The sequence below is a fragment of the Capricornis sumatraensis genome, chromosome 10, assembly GCF_032405125.1.
Source record: "Capricornis sumatraensis isolate serow.1 chromosome 10, serow.2, whole genome shotgun sequence".
Lineage (NCBI taxonomy): Eukaryota > Metazoa > Chordata > Mammalia > Artiodactyla > Bovidae > Capricornis > Capricornis sumatraensis.
This window is the reverse complement of record NC_091078.1, coordinates 89,591,689-89,611,811: the sequence shown is the minus strand read 5'-3', so window position 1 is coordinate 89,611,811 and position 20,123 is coordinate 89,591,689. Positions and strand designations below refer to the sequence as shown.

At 44.5% G+C, this 20,123-nt stretch overlaps 1 protein-coding gene across 1 annotated transcript in view; it reads right to left on the bottom strand.

The window, feature by feature from the left end:
* Positions 1-1,430: 1,430 nt before the first annotated feature.
* Positions 1,431-20,123, bottom strand: part of IL17RD (interleukin 17 receptor D) — a 59,512-nt gene continuing 40,819 nt past the window's right edge. The window contains exons 3-13 of the mRNA XM_068983148.1: positions 16,767-16,892; positions 12,416-12,534; positions 11,771-11,891; positions 9,775-9,819; positions 9,311-9,462; positions 8,000-8,065; positions 7,393-7,447; positions 6,788-6,898; positions 5,726-5,910; positions 2,275-3,214; positions 1,431-1,543 (exon numbers count right to left, since the gene is read on the bottom strand). Coding sequence (XP_068839249.1) covers positions 1,431-1,543; positions 2,275-3,214; positions 5,726-5,910; positions 6,788-6,898; positions 7,393-7,447; positions 8,000-8,065; positions 9,311-9,462; positions 9,775-9,819; positions 11,771-11,891; positions 12,416-12,534; positions 16,767-16,892 — 2,033 coding nt within the window. The remainder of the gene's footprint in view (positions 1,544-2,274; positions 3,215-5,725; positions 5,911-6,787; positions 6,899-7,392; positions 7,448-7,999; positions 8,066-9,310; positions 9,463-9,774; positions 9,820-11,770; positions 11,892-12,415; positions 12,535-16,766; positions 16,893-20,123) is intronic.

The following is a 20,123-nucleotide window of genomic DNA, read 5'->3' as shown; positions in this document are numbered from 1 at the left end:
TAAAAATCGCGGTCCCTGGTATTGGTGCCAAAATCCAACAGCACTTATGAAAAAGGTAGAAAAAGATATTCACTCCCCCTTAAGGTCATGAAGAGGGAAAAGGAACAACTATTTTCCCTTTGGAAACAAAAATTCTGTACAGAAGTCACTCATAAAAACAGAACATATTACTTCTCCCTTTTAAAGCAAATTCTTTCCTCTTAAGCTCTCAATACCTATTTTTGGTAGAATGAAGTACAAGAGACAAATCTTTAATTGGGTAAGTCAAACAAAAAGAAAATGAAACCTTATTCACAGGCTGGGGTTGTGAGGGAAGTACTTTAAGATTCAAGAATTTAATGATTTCAGGTCCCATGTCTTCTCTAGACAATACTTAAAGAGCACATTCATCTTTGTAACAATACCTTCCTTTTCACCTTCTTAAAAAGAGGTTTGTCATTAGGCAAAACAAGTTCAGCAGATTAACTGGCTACCACCTCCACATACTGCTGTTTTGTCAGTGGATTCTCATCCCTAATTTTCTGTTCAGAGCTTTAGACTAGAGATCAACCAAAGCACAAATTATAATTTCAGTGAATACAGCCCAGTTAGGTATCAGTTTCTTAAAAATAAACATTTAGGCACCAACATCTGAGATTCAACAAAGTAAGTATAAGCCAGGGAAACGTGGTGGGCAGACCTGGCCCCTGCGTGATGCCTATTCAGATCGAGATGTGGCCCCAGTGCCCTCTGCACACTGACCAACCCATCTCAGAAAGAATGGTCTAGATGGTCATCGGCCTGGCCCTGCAGCCCCCTCCTTGGCCAGACATGTCCCCCACTAATATGTAAGACTCATTTTTATGAAAAATGACTATATTCAGTTACCTTCTTGACCTCTGACTCCAGAGCTTTTTTTTTTAAACACCCATGGCATTGTAAATGGCTCTGTAAATTCCATACCAACAATGGAAAGAGGCATTATCTTTAACTACATGGATTCCACAGAGACTGGCACTTGACTTCTGCGGCTGTAAGTGGCATCAAAAGTGCTTTTTCCACAAAGCATTTCAAATCAAAGCAGCCAATAGCTAACTGGCAAAGTTTGCACAGATAAATTAAGTCTGAATGATCAGTGCGGGTATTTTCCTGTTTCTTCCCTACCTCCCAGAACTGGCTCTAGTCCAAAGTCTGACCTAATATGGCAAGCTGCTGTCAGACATTATGGACATGCCTTTCACAGTTCCACATGGTTTCAGAGAACTGGAGACTCTGCCAATATATTTGGTAGAGAATAGAGAGGCAAGGAGAGCAAGTACTGGCCAGGATTTCGCTCTGAATATCCTTGTAAGAGACCTCAGCTCCAAGTGGGCCACATACCCAGAGAGATGAGCTGGGGAACCAGAGAGAGGCGGCAGCTAAAGTGGCAATGCTTAGACTCTTCCATTCTGTTACAAAGGGGCGACTGTGTGGAGTTCACCAGTGTAGCTGCAGCAACCAGGTTCTGCTTTGCACACCCCTGAGGCAAGCAGCTTGGAAGGAAGGGCAGGAGGGTCTTCCTCACCTAAGAAAAGAAGAGAGGGCAGAGTCACATGTTACTGCTGGGTGCTCTGGCCAGAATGAGGCTGGATCTGGGTTTGCACCATGCACTTTGCACAAGTGAGGCAGGCATCCCCACCACTCAAGGCTGGGCATTCTCATCCTGCTACCAGATTCCAGTTCCCTCAACTGAGGGGCCAGGTTTGCATGCATGAACTCCAAAGGGTTACAGGCACAGTAAGAGCAGCTCCAGACGGCATCCTGTGGGGGGCTCCCTGGGGAAGCAGGCCCTTCTACCAGAGCCTGTGTTGAGCTAGAACGGAGAGAATACTATGCCCCCATGAACCCCTGGGTCAATGCATGTGGCTTTAAAGATATTGCCAAGGTTGGGAGTGGTGAACTCTGCAAATCTACAGGTCCACAGACACTCATCCAACACACCTGGGACCCAATGTGTTTTAGTATCTACTCGTTTTCAGTTTAGAAAGGCGAGCTAGTGCACATACTGTATGTTACATAACATGGTACCGGGCAGCTCACCATAATTTCTTATCAGTATTTCTGTAGCTCACACACCTGAACAGTCCCATTACCTGGGAGGCTACCAATGTAGTTTTGTTACTTCCCATAACGTTCGACTTACAAAATTGCAGCGAAATTAGCAAAAAGCTTCTCCTGGATTCCTAGAGCAAGGCTGTAGCCTGCATCAGGAACCCAACCCACCGTACCACCAGCTTCCCGCTCCCCGCGCCTCACCCAGGCCTGAGGAGGACGACACGCTCTCTGTCAGCGAAGACGTTTCCGTCTGGTCCGCGGAGAGCCCTTCCATCAGGGGCAGGGACAGCTCAGACGAGGGCACGGACGAGTCGTAGATGCCCGAGTCCCGCGGCATGTCCGAGGGCCCAGCAGCTTTTCCCGCGTGCAGCAGGGGCCGCAGAACGGCACTGGCACCCGCGACAACAGGTCCAGCCTCCACGTCTTCGTCAGGCCCGAACTGTGGGCCCTCAGAGTGCGAGTCGGCCGGTGTCCCGGGGCCCGCCGACTCGGCCTTCAGGCTGAATTCATTCTCGGGCCCTGGCTTGCAGAGGACTTCGTTTAAAACCAAGCCCGAGTCAAACTTCTCCAAGACCGGCTCCCGGTAGCGGAGAGGAGGCGGATGGAAAGGAGAGAATTGCTTCTCAAACCAGTCAGGCTCCTCGTCGATAAACTGGTGCATGTTGCAAATGGCGACGTACAGGGAGCGGCCTGACTTGCTCCGGAAGTAGTTCCTTCGGCTAACCCTTCCCGGCTGCAGCCCCGGCTCTTGCGGACTGCGGTCCTGGGAGTGCAGGTGGGAGCAGAGCTGGGGCAGATGGTCCATGAGTTTGTACTTGGTGCTCAGGTCCAGGACGCCGGGAATGTCTCCTTCGCAGGAATAATCGAAGTAGACGGCGATGAACTTGCTGAGCGCCCCGGATGAACTCTGCTTGGCCTGGCGGAGCTTCTCGGCAATGGCAGACACCGCCACCAGGAAGAGCTCCCCTTTTCCAGAGCCTCGGCCGCCTCCTTTGTGCTTGTAGTTCTTCTTGTCCACGAAGTATTTCATGCCTTTGGAACACACCACGATGATGAACTGGGACTCGTGGATCTTCTGGATGACCCATTCTCTCTGCCCTTCCCTGCAGAGGCTGAAGTCTTCCCACAAGTCCAGAGCCACCTGGAAAGAGAACAGGTAACCTCACTCACCTGTACAGCTTGGAGAGTCGAGTGACAAGATGGGCAATGTGACAAGATGGGCAATGTTACAAGATGGGCTCATCATCTGCCCCAAATCTCTGCTATGTACAGACTCCAGGCCGCCCAACTCCAAGAAACAGCTAACATTCCATCAGTGACCGACCACCAAGCACCAGGCCCTCTGCATCAGGTCCTCATTTTAGCATAGTGTGGGCTCATTACCACTCCCACCCTACAAGTGAAGACAGAAGTTCAGAGTATCTGACAACCTGCCTAAGTCACACATCACATGTGAAGCCTCCAGTGGACTTAGAGTGTGATGGTGAGCATGGAAAACAGAGGAAATGAGGGCGGCTCTATCTAATGAGTGAGGCCACCTGGATAGGGGCAGATCCTGAAGAGAGAACTGGAAGGTGGTAATAGAAGGGTGTGGGTGAGGGATCTCAAAGTAGGCTTGGAAATGGAGTTCAGGTCTGGATGCCAGAGTACTGCCCACAGCCGACTCATGCTGCCAGCTGACTCAATGACAGATAGTATGAGTGACAAAGAGGGCCTCCCTGGCCACTCTCGCAGCCCTGAGGTCAGCCTGCTATTTACCAGGTGATTGGTGCATGGAGAGAAGGGTGATGAGCTGCAGTAACACCACCATCTGGTTCACTCACCCGTAGAGACTGCCGTCTCTCACCATGACTTCTCAGCAATCAACAGGAGCACAGCCCTACCAGGCCTTTAACCCAAGGGGAGGTCTGGGAGGGAGTTGGGAGTGGAGCACCGACAAAGTAAGACCACAGGACATGTGTGGCCCCTCAGAAGGCTTCACTTTCTCAGACCATCTTCATCTGATTCTGCTGCAAAGTCTTTTGGCAATTTCATTTTGTAGTTCAGAAATTAATTCCCAATGCCTATGCCTAAATGTGACAGCCAGAGTCTCTTATGGGGGAAAGGGTTCTGAAATGACTTTGACTTCCTTTTTTGCTCTAAGGTATTCCCAAAGGGAAGGAAATCCCCAACATCTACCTACTTGCTGAAAATAATCCTGAATTGTCTTACCCTTTCCTTAATTCTCACTAACATTATATGTTCTGAAAGCTAACTGACCAACCACTTAAAAAAATGTTCCTGCCTGACCCAGCAATTCCATATCCAGGTATCTATCTTTGGAAAATCAGCAGAAATGAGGCAAACTGGAATCAAAGGTGTTTAACAATTTGAAAAAACTCAATTATGGTGAATCATTAATATGATCCAAGTGTCTACTTAAAACTTCAGTTTACATAGAACTACTAATAGTATAAAAAGTCACTGAGTGAAGAGAAAGAAAAAAATAATTCCAATCCATCCAAAATGCAAAACTGTATATATGAGTTCATCTATGCAGAAAAAAACTGGGAGGAAACACAGCAACTTTAACTGTGGTTCCTCTTCTCCAAGTTAAAATTACCACTCATTTTTAAATTTGTCATTCTTATCTAGTTTCCAAATTTTCTATTACACCCGTATTTATGTTACACTAGCCCACCTTTCCCCAGGCTAGTCACTCACAAAGCAGAGCAAATGACGGGCTGTCTGTATTTGAAGACTGTGTGCCACTTGCTGGTCTTTGAGGCTGATCAGCCCACCTCTAGAAACCCTGCCAGCCTTGTAAATATGCTTTACTGACACTAGGGGGCAGCGTCACCACATGGAGAGAGTCTAAGAAACTCACTGAGCCCTCCATTTCAAAGCACAAATAACTTCAAGGGTGCCTCCACAGTAAGAGAATCTGCTTGCAATGGTAGAAACACAGATTTGTAGGTTTGATCCCTAGGTCAGGAAGATCCCCTGGAGAAGGAAATGACAACACACTCTGGTATTCTTGCCTGGGAAATCCCATGGACAGAGGAGCCTGGCAGTCTATGGGGTCACAGAGTTGGACACAACTTAGTGAGTAAACAACAACAAAAAACAATTATTGTACAGTTCTTGCATCTGTAACAAACAGAGTGTGTTTTCCGTGAGAGCTTCAAACTTCATTCTAAAATGAATTCTATGACAGTATAAAAAAGTTACATGTTAATATCTTAACTCAAAAGAATAGGCAAGAAACCAGAGTAGACCATATGAGCACTTAACATGTTGTTTTCCGTTATTAGCAAAGCTCCCCCAAAGAATTGTCTAAACTCACTTCTTTACTTACCATTTTCTCTTTGACCCTCCAATGCCATGATGACCTCCTCCCACCACCCTCATTGCACACTGCCATCTCCTCCACCATCCATATACCCAACAAGTCTTTTTAAAGCTTAAAAAACTTCCTGCCAGGTGGGTGCCACTCAAGGCTTTTGAGCAGGAGTGTGTCGGGGTTAGAACTGTGTGTCAGCAAACATTTAGTTTCAATGATGGCTGTGACAGACTCAAAGAAGAGTGCCACGGCTAATCCCTAGGTCGGAAGCTAAGAGTTTATTAGCACACATCCCACCCAGGATAAAAGAAGAGACTTTAGATTCCTCACCTCACAGCCACAGAAGTCCTGGAGGAAGTAGGCAAAGCACTGGACAACGTTCATGTGATTCTGGCCATCTTTACTGGAATAGCAGAGGAAGACCTTGGGCCGAGGCCAGAGCCTCTCCCTGGGGAGTGCGGTGGTGTAGGTGGAGGACTCCGAACTCTCTTCATCTAAGTGTGAATATATATTTTCTAAAGTGGACAAGAAGATAGGGTTGGTGCCCATGAGCAACGCTCTGACTTGTTCCCTACGACTCGAGATGTAAGGCTGTCTTCAAGAAACAACAGTCGCCATGTCACCTGGAGTACTCCCAGCTCCCTAACTCTACCAGCCCCTTGGGTCACCTCGGAGAATGGGACAGCTGATTTCTCCAGTGGAGCCAAAAATGGCCAAAATTTGTTCTTCACCAGAAACTGAGCTTGGTTAAGCCAGAAACACTGCAGGGGCCACCCACCCACCCCCACCCTCCACTCTGGTCAGCAGTATCTCGAACCAGCTCTTCCAACTGAGTGCAGCTACCTGACCAATGAAGCTTCAATAAAGAGCTGATGTTCTTTAAAACTTTCATCGAGGTTTGGGGAGTTTTTTTGTACAACTTACAAAGGTAAAGTGCATAAATCTTAAGAGTACATCTCAGGAAATTTTTATCTAAGTATATACCTGTGTAACCACCACTCAGACTAAGGATACATTGCCAAGTGTCCCACAAGTTTCTCTCCTGTCATCGGACTTTTATAAGTGATAAAGCCCTACTTCTTCCTTTACTCACACCTTTGAACTTCCTATATGCTCTTGAATTTATCATCCTGAGTTTGAGAAGGGAAGTACACCTGCCCTTCTAGTGGCTCATCAGGTTAAAAGTCAAGTATTTTAATTCTGGGAACTACAGCAGCCAGGGAACTGACTACAAGAGTTGTGTGGCTTCCCAGTCACCTGCCTGGAGGGACCAAGTGCCCCCAGTCTCTCTCTGTTGGCCCCAGCCCTGCCAACTTGGATTGGAGGGGGACACGCCTCTGTTGGCCCCAGCCCTGCCAACTTGGACTGGAGGGGGACACGCCACACAAATACCTTGTTGCTTCTTGCGGCACATCACCGTGAAGAGCGTCGCGAATGCCGATATGACGACCAACGGCACAGTGATGGCCACGGCTCTGATGGGCCCAGCCCACGGGGAATGCACTGGGAAATTTCAAAGGGAAGGCTTTTAGATGTCAGCAGTGTAAAAGGTTCAAAGAGAAACATTTTTTTCTTTTTAAAAATAAGCCACATAACAGGTTCCAAGACTCCCTGACCACTTTTCTCTAGTAATGATTCGGTAATTATAAAAGGATTCACTTTAAAAGGCTGTAGAATACAATTCAACAGCTAGAATCTGCTGAGATCACTGAATACCTTTGAGTGAGAATCTGCCTAAGGAAACCTCCCACCCCACCACTTTGCTTCTGAGGACAACTGACTACTTATTTAGTCCCAGTGACACATGTAACACACTGGCTTTAATCTTCCAGGCATCAACATTAGGGTGGAAGGAAAGTCAGATCTGATGGAACATCATGTAAGAGTGAGGAGCTCAAGTGTTTTCTTTTCCTAAACCATGAAGTACGGAAAGTATCAAATACCTTGGTCCGCTCTGTAGTCCAGAGGCAACATTTCAAACAAACACAAAATCTCACCTGGTTTTAAGGCATAATGCATCACTTTTCTTGTCGTATTACTGTCATCGACCAGCTGCAAAGCAGAGGATGCTGTGTTATTTTTTTTCTAAGTGATACCATCTCAACAGATTCCATTCATTTTTCTATCTGTGGTCAGTGGGGCAAGGGGAGGACAGAGCTGCTGCTGCCTGTGACCATTTTCAAGCTGAGATTAGACAGTAACGATCAGATACATCTCTGCTTTTCCAAGCAAAAGAGTATACAGAGGATAGATAAATAGTAAGGCCCTACTGTATAGCACAGGAAACTACATCCAATATCCTGTGACAAATCAGAATGGAAAAGAACATAAAATAGGAAATATATATGTGTGTGTATGTATAACTGAATCACTTTGCTATATAGCATAAATTAACACAACACTGTAAATCAACTATAAGTCAATAAAACTTTTCATAAAAAACAGGAATTCCCTGGTGGTCCAGTGATTAGGACTCAGTGCTTTAACTGGCAAGGCTCTGGGTTCAGTCCCTGGTTGGGGAACTAAGATCCTGCAAGCCACATGGTACAGAAAAAAAAAAAGTTTTTAAATAAAAATAATAGGGCTTTCTTGAGTTGTGTGTACCTCAATTATATAATCCCCAGGAGACACATTTTGAAGAAGGCAGCTGGTTATCTCTGTATTTTGCTCCTGCAAAGAAACAAATAACACTTTAAAACTTTCTTCTCAGATAAAGGTCACCAGGACCCCTCTTTTGTTTTGGAACTGAATCAAAGAGACTTCTCACCAGGTTCAATTATGTTTTCAGAAGATGACAATTAGAAAGCAACTGTGTGTATCTGAACTTCACTCTGATAAAAGGCCCAGGAGAACCTGTGACCCCGTCATAGTCTATGCTTGGCTGGTAGTGCCCAGAGCAGCAGTTTTTTATTTGAAGACAAAGCAGCTAGTTAGAATACCTTTTACTTAATAAATGGGAAAAAATTACCCTCCCGTTTGTGCATATTTTATTTAATATAATTTTGACTTGAGTAGAAGGTAGGCCGTAGTCCATGGGGTCGCTAAGAGTCGGATACGACTGAGAGACTTCCCTTTCACTTTTCACTTTCATGCATTGGAGAAGGAAATGGCAACCCACTCCAGTGTTCTTGCCTGGAGAATCCCAGGGACGGGGGAGCCTGGTGGGCTGCCGTCTGTGGGGTCGCACAGAGTCGGACACGACTGAAGCGACTTAGCAGCAGCAGCAGAAGGTCAATGACAGAGGTGAGAGCAGGCAGGAAAACCAAACTCGGCACACGCATCTAGGAGGGCGCTGGTTTCTGCCACCAGGACCAAAAACCTCTCTGGTGCTCTTATGGGGTCATCGAGCATTCTCGTGAACTTCCATGAAATACCACCCACTCCCTCTGACTATCTCAAGTTTAAGAACTTGGTTACTGAATTTCAAGTTAACCTTGGCCTCTGTATAAATTACAAGCCACTGACACGCTAGTGACTTGGCTCCCAGATTAGCTGTGAGGCCTTAAGCAGCAGGCCAGGTGACCTCCATGGGCCTCAGGTTCCATATCTGAGGATAATAGCAGCTTTGGTTTCATTGAGCTGTAAAGACCCAATGACCACAGACACACAGTGAGCACCTGATTCAGCTTTGAAATACTAAAGAACTGACAACTACGTCATTGTTTCAGTTCCTTTGGTAAAACGTCACTGGCTGCATCAGCACTGGGCCAGATAGGGTAGAGATACTTAGATAATTAGGGAGTGAGGGGTGACTCAGGATGACCCCGAGATGAACTCAGTGATAACATTCTGGAATAGCTACCTATGCTCACAGACCACAGAGCCTAATGTTCACACTGAACCATCCAAATTCCAGAGGCTCTGGGGTCACTTTAAAACATGCAGTGGTTTCTTTATGCATACCCAGCAGCTTACCTGTTTACAGGTCTTTCGCTTGAAGGGTCCTTCATGCTTGAGCTTGTAATGAAGATAGAAGAAACGGAAGCCAAAGGTGTGGGGTGCGTGGTCAAAAGACACCTGCATGTCCGAACCGTGCTGAGTGATGTTGAGGTTCCGAGGCTTCCAGACTAGGGGGAGGAAGGACCAGAGTGAGTCACCTGAGGCCACCCTGACTCCACTTGAGATTGGACAAAGACAGCTAAATGCATGCTCAGTCACTCTGTCATGTCCAACTCTTTGCAACCAAAGGGCCTGTAGTGTGCTAGCCTCCTCTGTCCATGGGATTATCCCAGCAAGAATACTGGAGTGAGTTGCCATTTCCTCCTTGAGGGGATCTTCCCAACCCAGGGGTCAAACCCACTTCTCTGACGTTTCCTGCATTGGCAGGCAGATTCTTTACCACTGTGCCACCTGGAAATACCAAGGACAGCTATACTTACAAGGTTTACAAGCCAGGTTGTCCGGCTGCAATAGCAGGTCACACGCTATTAAGAAAGACACATGTTTTTAGTTTTAGGACAGTTTGACATCTTCCTAATCTAACAATTCAATACAATATAAATATTCTGCACTGAACGTTGCTGGAAAGAATGTAAAACATAGCAACTGCATTGAGTCAACAATGCTTTTCAGTATAGCCCAGTTGTATCTTGTGAAAATTTGAATTGTACAGTATAAAGATATTAATGCAGTTCATTTTATGCCACATAAGTGGAAACAATATGAAGTCACCTACATTTTAAAAGCTTGTCAGGTATTACATAGTTTCAAGGCCATGGCCAAGGGCAGCAAGACTGTGTCCATGCTTCTGTCCTATGGAGGGGCTCTGTTTTAGCTGTAGACAGAAATAATGCCAGCCCCTACCCAAATGCAGAGTGGTCAGGCATGAGAGAACACTGGAGTGATCCTGGCAACTTGTCTTGAGGTTACTTTAACTTTTGCTGGCTCTCCAATTTAAAATCCTTTTGATGGAGTCTAAAAATGACATCCAGCCATCTACTAAGTAGCAGTACCAGTGCTGAAAACAAGCAGCTTTGAAGTCGGATTTAAATGTGATTAAAAAAAAAAAAAACCACCATGAGAGAGGTCCTATATGCCATGCTGCTAACCCAGGAGGACCCTCTGGAAAATGTGCTTACGATGCCAAGAAAATCAAAGGCTGCATTGAGGTCACGGTGCCCGAAATGGTGATAAATGCACCTCCTGTCCCACCTCACCCTCAGAGAGACTGATTCTGATGAAGAAAATTAAAGTAGGCTAGTTTCGATTTAGGCAAGCTTTGCATAAATACATTCTTTGAATCCTCTATCTGGTTGTTACATGTAAGGCATTGAGAGATACTGTAAAATGCCCATGGTCTCTGCCCTATGGAATCTTATTTTCATTAAGAAAACGAACCTTTCTGCATAGAAAACCACTACAGTGTTAAAAGAAGAAAACAATCAGAGTAAGAACTCTGCAGAGCAGAGTAAGAACTCTAAAGCAGCAGTTTGGGCTGATGAAAGACACACCACACTGTGTGCAGAACAGGTGGAAAAGGAGAGGCAGGCGGAGAGGGGAACCCCGTACAGCCGGTGGCTGGTTGCAGGGTGAGGACTCCAGAGTCGGGCTCCGTGGCATTCAAATCCCAGCCCCCCAGCAGCCCCTTTAACCTCTCTATGCGTGGCTCCACCTCTGCTAAGTGGGGATGGTAAGATTAAATCCTTTGTAGGGCTGTGATGGAGGTCAACTGCATTAATGTTTGGAAAGTATTTAGAATGGAGTCTGGCACAGAGATGTTAAATAAACTTCCTAGAATGAGGTGACCTCAGGGACACTACTTGATTTTCTTAACCTAATCTTGAAAAAATGACAGGCAGCCACCCACAGAGGCCACCCTCCTGAGGACAGGTACAGAATGGAATCATTTCATGCTTACCCTTCACCTTAAAATAAACTTATACTTTCTTTTCCTCTTCTTAAGTTAAACAATTTTACTACATGGCTGTATTGCAGCACCTTCAAAAAAGGTCAATTGTCATGTCTGCTCTATAACAAGCCAGGAATGGGTGTTTCTGGTTAGATGAACAGTTTTTGTCGTTTAGTTGCTCCATTGTATCTGACGCTTTTGTGACCCCATGGACTGAAGCCTGCCAGGCTCCTCTGTCTATGGGATTTCTCAGGCAAGAATACTAGTGTGCACTGTCAATTTCTTCTCCAGAGGATCTTCCTGGCCCAGGGGTCAAACACATGTCTCCTGCATTGGCAGGTGGATTCTTGACCACTGAGTCACCACGGAAGCCTGGGTCAAATCTTAATTTTTAAAATTGCTTTTCTGGATGCTTTTCTCTTTCATACTAGTATTTCGTGTACTCTTGAACCTATCTCTGTCAAAATGTCTTTAAAAGCAGGAGAAATGTCTCCCCATGGAAAGTAGGCAGGAAAGACCATACTCACTGCGGGTTCTGAAGAAGAAAGGGTGATAATTGCTTTCGTTTTTAATGGAAGGAAAAGGGACGATCTTTACAAAGTAATCCGTTTCAAATTTCATATTCAGGAAAGGTTGAGATTCCATCCCCTAAAAGGGATCAAAAAACACGTGTGATGTCACAGAGAAATCACCCACGCCTCTACCTATGTGCAAGAGTTCCGGTCCATCCTGAAGGTCCCCCAGACACAGTTCTAGGGTTGGCGGCGGGGGGGGTGGGGGGGGTTGGTGTCCCAGGGCAGGAAGAAGTCAGGTTTCTTTTCCAGATCAAGTTTAGGTTTGGACCCCTAAATGAAAAGGAATATGGACAACACTGTCTGTTTTTCCGACAATGAAGCCGAGGCTGCAAGCTGGTGGGGAAGAGCCCACATCCTCTCCTGACACCACCTTCCAGGATGGCTGCTCCACTCCAGCTGGTAACCTGAGAGGTGTGTCTGTCTACCACCAGGAGATGCTGGAGGGTTTCTGGGAGGGTGGAGCAGGCTGGCCCACCTGGGCAGGCGGGCTGGAGTCCGCAGCCCCTCCTTCTGCAGTTTCACAGGCTCTCAATAGACCATTCAGTCCCCAGAACAATGGCACGTCTTCAGGGGTGCATTCCCCTGCATGCGACTTACAGCTCTTTTGAAGCTACTGTTGAGCTGCTTCGGGTCCTTTAGAATCAGTTGTTGGCACTGTCGTCCCTCTGACTTCAGCTCCTCCAGTATTACCCGAAATCCTTTTAGGAATTCGATGCCTGAGCAAAGCAGAATGCTTTTATTAATGTGAAAAGAGGACCTAATTACTTTTGAACACACTTTCCTTCCTCTAAGATCACCGTCCTCTGCCCCTACACAACAGAATAAAAGGCATTCTAAGCCAGGCAGGAATATCTGGCTTTACAGAAAGGAAAAAGGCATACTCTGCATTCCTCTCATACAGGCCAGGTGATTTTCTGTCCCACCATTACTAATGAATAAATCTCTAATCCTGCCAGCCATTTCACGAACGTCCGTTTGCTCTATGACATTAGGGTTCAAATATTTAGACCCAAGTCACAATTGATCATAAAAAAACTGCAGTGGAATATATAATTTCTGTGTCATTAAACTAGGTGTAGTCAGCTGACGATCATTTCCAATGCTGACTAGGGACTTGCCCTGAACCATGTTTCAAATACTTTCCCTTTTAGTCCTATATTTGCTGGCGTGTTTCACTGAGCAACGTAGAAAATTCCCAGCAAAGTGTGTGTCTGCACCCAAGGGGGTCCTGGGCTGGAGATTAAATAGCTTAGGAGAATGCCTATGTGATTTACAAAGCCATTCTTGCTCTAATCACGCCTGAAAGGCAGACACCCAAGAGCTGCCCAGTGTGTGCTCTTGATGCTGCCCTCAGAGGCCCCTGGGACGCCCACAGCGCCACTGAAAGGGACTGGCCCAGCCTCCTGCCACCTGAGCTTCCCCCGCTGCCCGTCCAACTAGTTGCTTTCAAAAGGATTAAGCTCTGATGGCCACGAGAGCCGGTGCTAGGGCTTCGTATCCCATGGAGACTGGAGAGGTCCAACTGCAGCTGGAGTTCCCCGAAGCAGGCCTCAATTGGCAAGATATCGATTTCGCATTCTTTCAAAACACCAGACAAGGAGACATTTTTCAACCCTTCCCCTTTCCAGGGCAAGAGTAATTACACAGGATGCAATTAAGCAGGTGGGAAAATTATCGATGGCAAAGGCCAAGGAAATCTTTTTCTCTTTCGAATAGGTTCTCCAATCCTGTAATTATTTGATGAAGAGCACATACTTTATGGTGGGAAGGGCAAAGGAGTTACAATTAGAGCTTCACGACTTAAGAGGTCGGAGCACAGAGGGCACAAGTCCGGATCTTGCCGTGTTGTAGTAATTTCGAGTACAAAGCTTCCTGCAGGAGTGAGGGCTGGTGGATCCACAGCCAGAGACTCACACATGCTGCCCAGATCCAAGGTTTCTGACCAGCAACTATTCAGTAGATCTCACAGGAACTTGTCTTGTGAAATCCTCCCATTCCTCCCCTCCAAATATTTTTGAACAAATCCTTATTATTTATACTAAGATTTAATTCATGCAATGTTGCCAGAACTGTTTAAACAAAAGCCAGGTGATTGATATGACTGTAAGACTGTACATCTCACAATTACAGACAAATTCATCAGTTGGAGGTGGGAGTGGGTGATTCCAGTTCTTATATTTAAAAAGACTTGCCTGGAAAACCACTATTCCAAGTCTGGGAGTAAATGTAAATCTTATAGCAACAGGTTTATCAAAATATTATAACATCTCATAGTTAGATCATGTTTATAATTTTATAGGGCAGTAAAATCAAGGGACTTATTTACTCCTTGTCATTTAACTGATTGAATCCTTCTCACAACCACAAGAGGAAGGTATCGTCCCCCCTTTATAGATGAGGAAACAGAGGTGTACAGACACTAGATGGCTTGCCCAGAGTCACACAGGGATAAAATGGCCCAGGTGGGATCAAACCCAGCGTGCTCTTAACGCATGTTTTTCTATCTCCCAAGGAGTTTCCTTAATAGAACCTCATAGAAATTGCTAGAATCTATCCAGCCATCCCCACCCACACACTGTCATGCAGAAAAAGCTCATCTTTCTGCCCTCATGGTTCCACATGTCAGTTCTCCTCATATCTCTCACTTTCATTCTAAAGAGGGAGCCTGCAATGTATCAGGCCAGCCCTTTAACCATTTTTAGCCTTATGTTGGAATGACCCCTTCTCTTTCATCCACAGAGGATGTTTTTCCTTTTAAATGTTAAGATAATGTTATTTTTGGAAAACCTGTTGCATTCAGACCCAGTGGTATTTACATAGAGAAGTGAGTCAGGCCCACAGGTCTGACCCATTCTCCCTGTCTCTGTACCCACCTTTTCTGAATCTGGTTCCTTTGAGATTTACCCCATTTATATTAAGGAATTTAGACTTTATCTTACTTTTTCCTTGGTCAGACTTTTTTTAAAATTCTAAGATTGGGTGGCAATATCCTAGGAAACCTGAGGACCAGGGTCTGATGATGATAACAGAAACTATTACTATTTTTTAAGAGTTCTCTTTAGAAATGTACTCTGTGTGTGTGTGTGTTGTCCTTAATTCTTTTTCTGCTTTTAACAGGTTTATTGAGGCATAATTGGCATACAAATTAGTTTCATTTTACAGAGAACATTTTCATATACTTTGACTTATGTGTATACCCCTGAAACTGTCATTAAAACCAAGAACTTACCTATCACCTCCCAATTCTTCCTCATGTCTCTTTATACTCCCTCTCACTTCTGTTCCCAGGCAATTAGGAACCTGCTTTTTGCCACTAAAGCTTTGTTTGTATTTTATTGAATGTGTCAATGCTCAATGCTTTTTTTTTTTTTTTGTCTTGCTGATTTCACTCAGAAAAACTATTTTGAAATTCATCCACATTGTTAAGTATATCACGATTTCATTCCTTCATTGCTGGGTGGTGTTCCATTGTGTGAATGCACCACAGCTGGTGTATCAGTTTAGGCACTGGACATTCAGGATGTTTCTAGTTTTGGACAACTAAAAATAAAGCTGCTATGAATGTCTGTGTGGATATATGCTTTCCTTTCTCTTGGGTAAATAGTAGCCAAATGGCTGGATCATGTGGTCATGCATATATAACTGTTCAGGAGAATACAAAAAGGTTTTCCAAAGTAGTCATCCCATTGTACATTTCCACTCAGTAATTTTTTGTTTTTGCAATTTTTTTGATTATGCATGCTCAGTCACTTCAGTCGTGTCCAGTTCTCCGTGACCCCATGGGCCATGGCCCGCCAGGCTCCTCTGTCCATGGGATTCTCCAGGCAAGAAAACTGGAGTGGGTTGCCATTTCCTTCTCCAGTGAGAAAGTAGAAAGTGAGTGAAGTGAGTGAAGTCGCTCAGTCATAGTTGATTTATAATGTTGCATTAGCTTCTCCTGAATAGCAAAGTGAATCAGTTATACATATACATGTATCCACTCTGTTTCTAACTCTTAAATGAGGAAAAAGTCATATGCCTCAGATGGGGAAGCTGAGGCTCAGATAGGTCTAAATGTTTCTCCTAAAGGTTGTGTGTGTGTGTGAGTGCACACTGTCCTGTCTGACTCTTGGCAACCCCATGGACTGTAGACTGCCAGGCTCTTTTTCACATGGGATTTTTCCAGGCAAGAATACTGGAGTGGGTTGCCATTTCCTTATCCAGGGGAATCTTCCTGACCCAGGGACTGAACCTGTGTCTCTTGCATCTCCCACAGTGGCAGATGGATTCTTTACTACAAGAGCAACTGGGTAGCTCATCCTGGGTTCAAACCCAGGCCCATCTGAACAAAAGAGCCCTTTCCATGTTCCACACTCAACTATCCCATCCTATCCTGGGCATCATCAATTCATTAAAGAGGACAAGCAGATTCAGCCCTAACCTGAATCTGGCCAGATAATGTAGGTTTGTTGGTTTTTCATTTCTGTTTGTTTGGCTATTTTTTCAGTCCATACAATTTAAACATAAATTCAGTTCGTTTCCAACATTTAAAAATTGTTGATTCCATGATTTCTCCTGAAAACTGGGGTTGTCCTGACAACTCACAAAATGTGCCAAGGCTAGGCTGGTGCATCTCCATGTGGCCACAGAAATGCTGGATCCTGAATCCATTACATTCTTGGCTAGGCCACTCATCCCCCCACTCCTGCTGAGACACACAAGCAAAGATCTCAGTGACATTTACCATTCATACACTATTATTTTTACAAACCTACATCTCTCTCGATAACAGCCAAGGGAACAAAAGATGAGCCATGAAGCAGCAAGAGTTACAATCAAGTAGTGTCTGTGCAGCGGCACACCTAAGCTACACTTGAGTCAAGACCTACTTGGCCCCGGGAGGCCACTGCACTTACGACCTCTGTACTGGGTACCACCCACCATTGTAGACTCCACTTGGACCACTTACCGAGGGCCCCGGGGGACCAAAGAATGGTGACAGCCACTTGGTCGTGGCAGGCGTACTGACTGATGGTGATGTTCTGGGCGTCAGCGATCATGTGCTTCCCCACCGGATTCAAGTAAGTGGTGCAGTCTAGAGGGTTGGGAGAACCAGGACAGTTAGATTGAAACTTTTGTTTCTTTCTTTTTTCAAGTTCATCTTCTCAAATTACACAGAGCATGCTCGGAGTTGGCCAAATCTACTCTGTTTAAAGATGTGTGCCTCAAAGCCCACAGATGATATCAAAGGTTAGCTGTTTGGAAAACTGTTAAGATGCTGCAGTGGGGTTTATGTATAACACTACCACCCCCTCACTTTTGAGTTAAAAGTGGTTGGAGGATTATGTAAGGTCTGGAGTTTGCTGTATCAGGCATTCACTTTTTTACTACTCTGACAGTTTACCTAAATCAGTAATCACTTAGGTTAGTTCAAAACTTTTCCAATGTTACAGAGCGATCTGAAACCAAACAATGGCTAAGTAATCTGGGGTTTGTTCTTTTTCAGAAGAAGCCTAGAGGGCAAGGTGACTGCGAAAGAGGAACTCTTAGGAGGATGTGAACTCAAGGGGGCGTCATTCACAGCAGGGCTGTTAAAGAATCCAATTAGGACCTGCCAAAGGGACTAAGTGACTTAGTGATCAGCAGAGCATCTTGGATGTTAACTAGCATGACAAAGGTAAAACTTTTGTTCCCAACCCCACCTCATCAAAGAAACCCACAACACCCACTGAATCCAAACACTCCCATGGTGCTTGAAAAAACGAAAACCACTGGTTCTTTGATTTTGTCTGAGGACTTGACTCATTGCCACCTGCCAGTGCAGCAGCTGTGCCACCTGGTATTGCTAAGTACACTTTCAAAGTCTGCACAATCCTAAAAAAGCTGCCAGAAGCATCCAGCCAGACCCAGGCGGGGACCTCAGAGGATGGCTGCAGGCTGTTTGAGCCACGCATGCAGGGAGAGCCGCCAGCCTTCACTACAGACAACAGAATTACGCTGCTTTATCACTATTTCTTTTCAGTGATTAAGCTTGAAGACTTTCTTTAGAATCTGATGCAAAAGGTCTTCCATCGGATTTCAAACCTACTCATTACCCTCTTGGAAGTCAGGGGGTTTTGGAGGTGAAACATTCAGAGGTATTTTCTAAGAAGCTTGGTGAGTTGGTAGCATTCCCATCCCCCCTCCCCATAAACTATACCACACATTTCCCATTTTTTTATGATGAAAAACATTCACGAGATATCTGAAAGTCGCAAAAGAACATAAGAAAAACGTAAAAGTCATCCATAACCTCCCACCACACAGAAGTAACGGCTAACATCTAATGGATACTTTTGCAAGCCTTTTAACGTGCACATGATATTCTTTGAAAGCTTCTTCTAAGGGTACAACACTCACGCCCTGAAAGCACCCCCCTCCTCTTTGAAACTCCATCTTCCACTCTGCTTTGTGTTCTGCTTTTTTGCCTAACTCCTACAGAAGGCACACTCCCTTCTGCAAACTCCATCTGCTTCAAAAACAATCACCTCTACATTTCAGGATTACTTTTGAAAAGATGTTAATGATTAATAAAACCAAATTCTACTTCTGATGAAAATTCACTCTCAAAGTGTTCTACATGTGTTCTCTAGATAGACGAGAACTTTAAAGTAGGGGGGAAAATGTTGAAACATCTGGTTTAACACACACATTGAACAAACAAGGAAACTGTAGGTACAGTGATCAACTGGGTGGCTTGCAATGTCGCCAGTGACCAGCCCAGGGCCACCTCTGAGGGCTCACACTAATTCTATCTCCAGCACAAATCTGGACTGAAAAATAAGTTCTGAGTCAGAGGTATTAACCTGCAGAAATCCTGGCTGAGACCAGCTTCTCAATTAAAATAAAAAAAGGAAAGAAAGAAGAAGACAAAATCCCACTATATGCATAAAGTTCAGACATTTTCATTTATTCAGATATATAAGGAAAGAAGCGGCCTTCCAAGTGGCACTTGTAAAGAACTTGCCTGCCAATGCAGGAGACATGAGAGACACAAGTTTGATTCCTGGGTCAGGAAGATCCCCTGGAGAAGGGCATGACAACCCACTCCAATATTCTTGCCTGGAGAATCCCATGGACAGAGAAATCTGCCAGGCTACAGGTCCCATAGAGTCTCAGACACAACTGAAGCAACTTAGCACAGCACAGTACATAATGAAAGAAACCTTTGACTTGAAACAGCTTTAGGAAAAGATTCATGGACAAAAGTAAGTCATGTTTTTTTCTTTCCTCTTTTTTCATTTCTAATGTCAAAATCAGCATTCTCTGGGTTTCTGCAAATACAATTATGCAAATATAAAGTCCATGAATTTAAAAAATGTATTATAACCTATTCAGGCATTCCCCCCTCAGAGCCTGAAGGAGAAACAAGAAATCCAGTGTGAAAGGAGGCAAGATCTGAGAGCTGGTTTTGACTTAAAGGCAAGACATATTCTTTCTTTGTAACATTAAATGGAAAAGGAATAGAGAAGTAACATTTCTGTAGTTTAATACTTTTGGTGAAAACTTGGTGATTGGCTCTTAGCTATTTCAAACAGAACTAGTAACCAGTCAACAGAGCAGTAACAGGAACTTCCTTGTGGGAGAAATAAATTATCTTTTTCAATGAAAAACAATAGCTAAGTTTTTTTTTACACAGCCTGGATCCAATTATTAGCAACTCTAACATTTTGGATTCTGGTTACAAAATAATTATGCCCAAATGACATTTGGCCAAAATGCAACCTAGCTTCAGATGTCTCAGGAGTTGAGTTGTGAATTAAATTCTAATTAAATGCCAAAGAATCAGAAAGAAAATAATGATCGAGAGACAGACATTGGCATGGGTGCCACGTATCTAGTCCCATGAAGGAAACACTATGGCACTTTTAAGTTTTATAGGTATGGATCCTCTTTCACAAAACGCCATATTAAATTAGAGATGCAAATAGTTGTTTGCAGCTGACCAGAAAGTTTTGAACTTTGAATGTAATACAAGATCTAACAGGACCAAGAACATATTATTAAAAATTAACTTTCTAATCTAAAGAAAGATCCCTTACACGTGTCTTTACTTAGCTGAATCAAGTCTCATGGACTTGCAAATCTTTCCTTACCATCATAACATTTACCCAGAACATGCACGCAGCATGGACATGAAGTATCTGAGTTTCCCATGTTAAGTCCTCATCAGTGAAAGTACCCATGTCAGCAACTGTGGGCATGAACTTGACATCCATACTTGTATTTAAAATTGTTAGGTTGCACACAGGACCTCAAAAACCCTGCTTTAGCCATGTTGATTCCA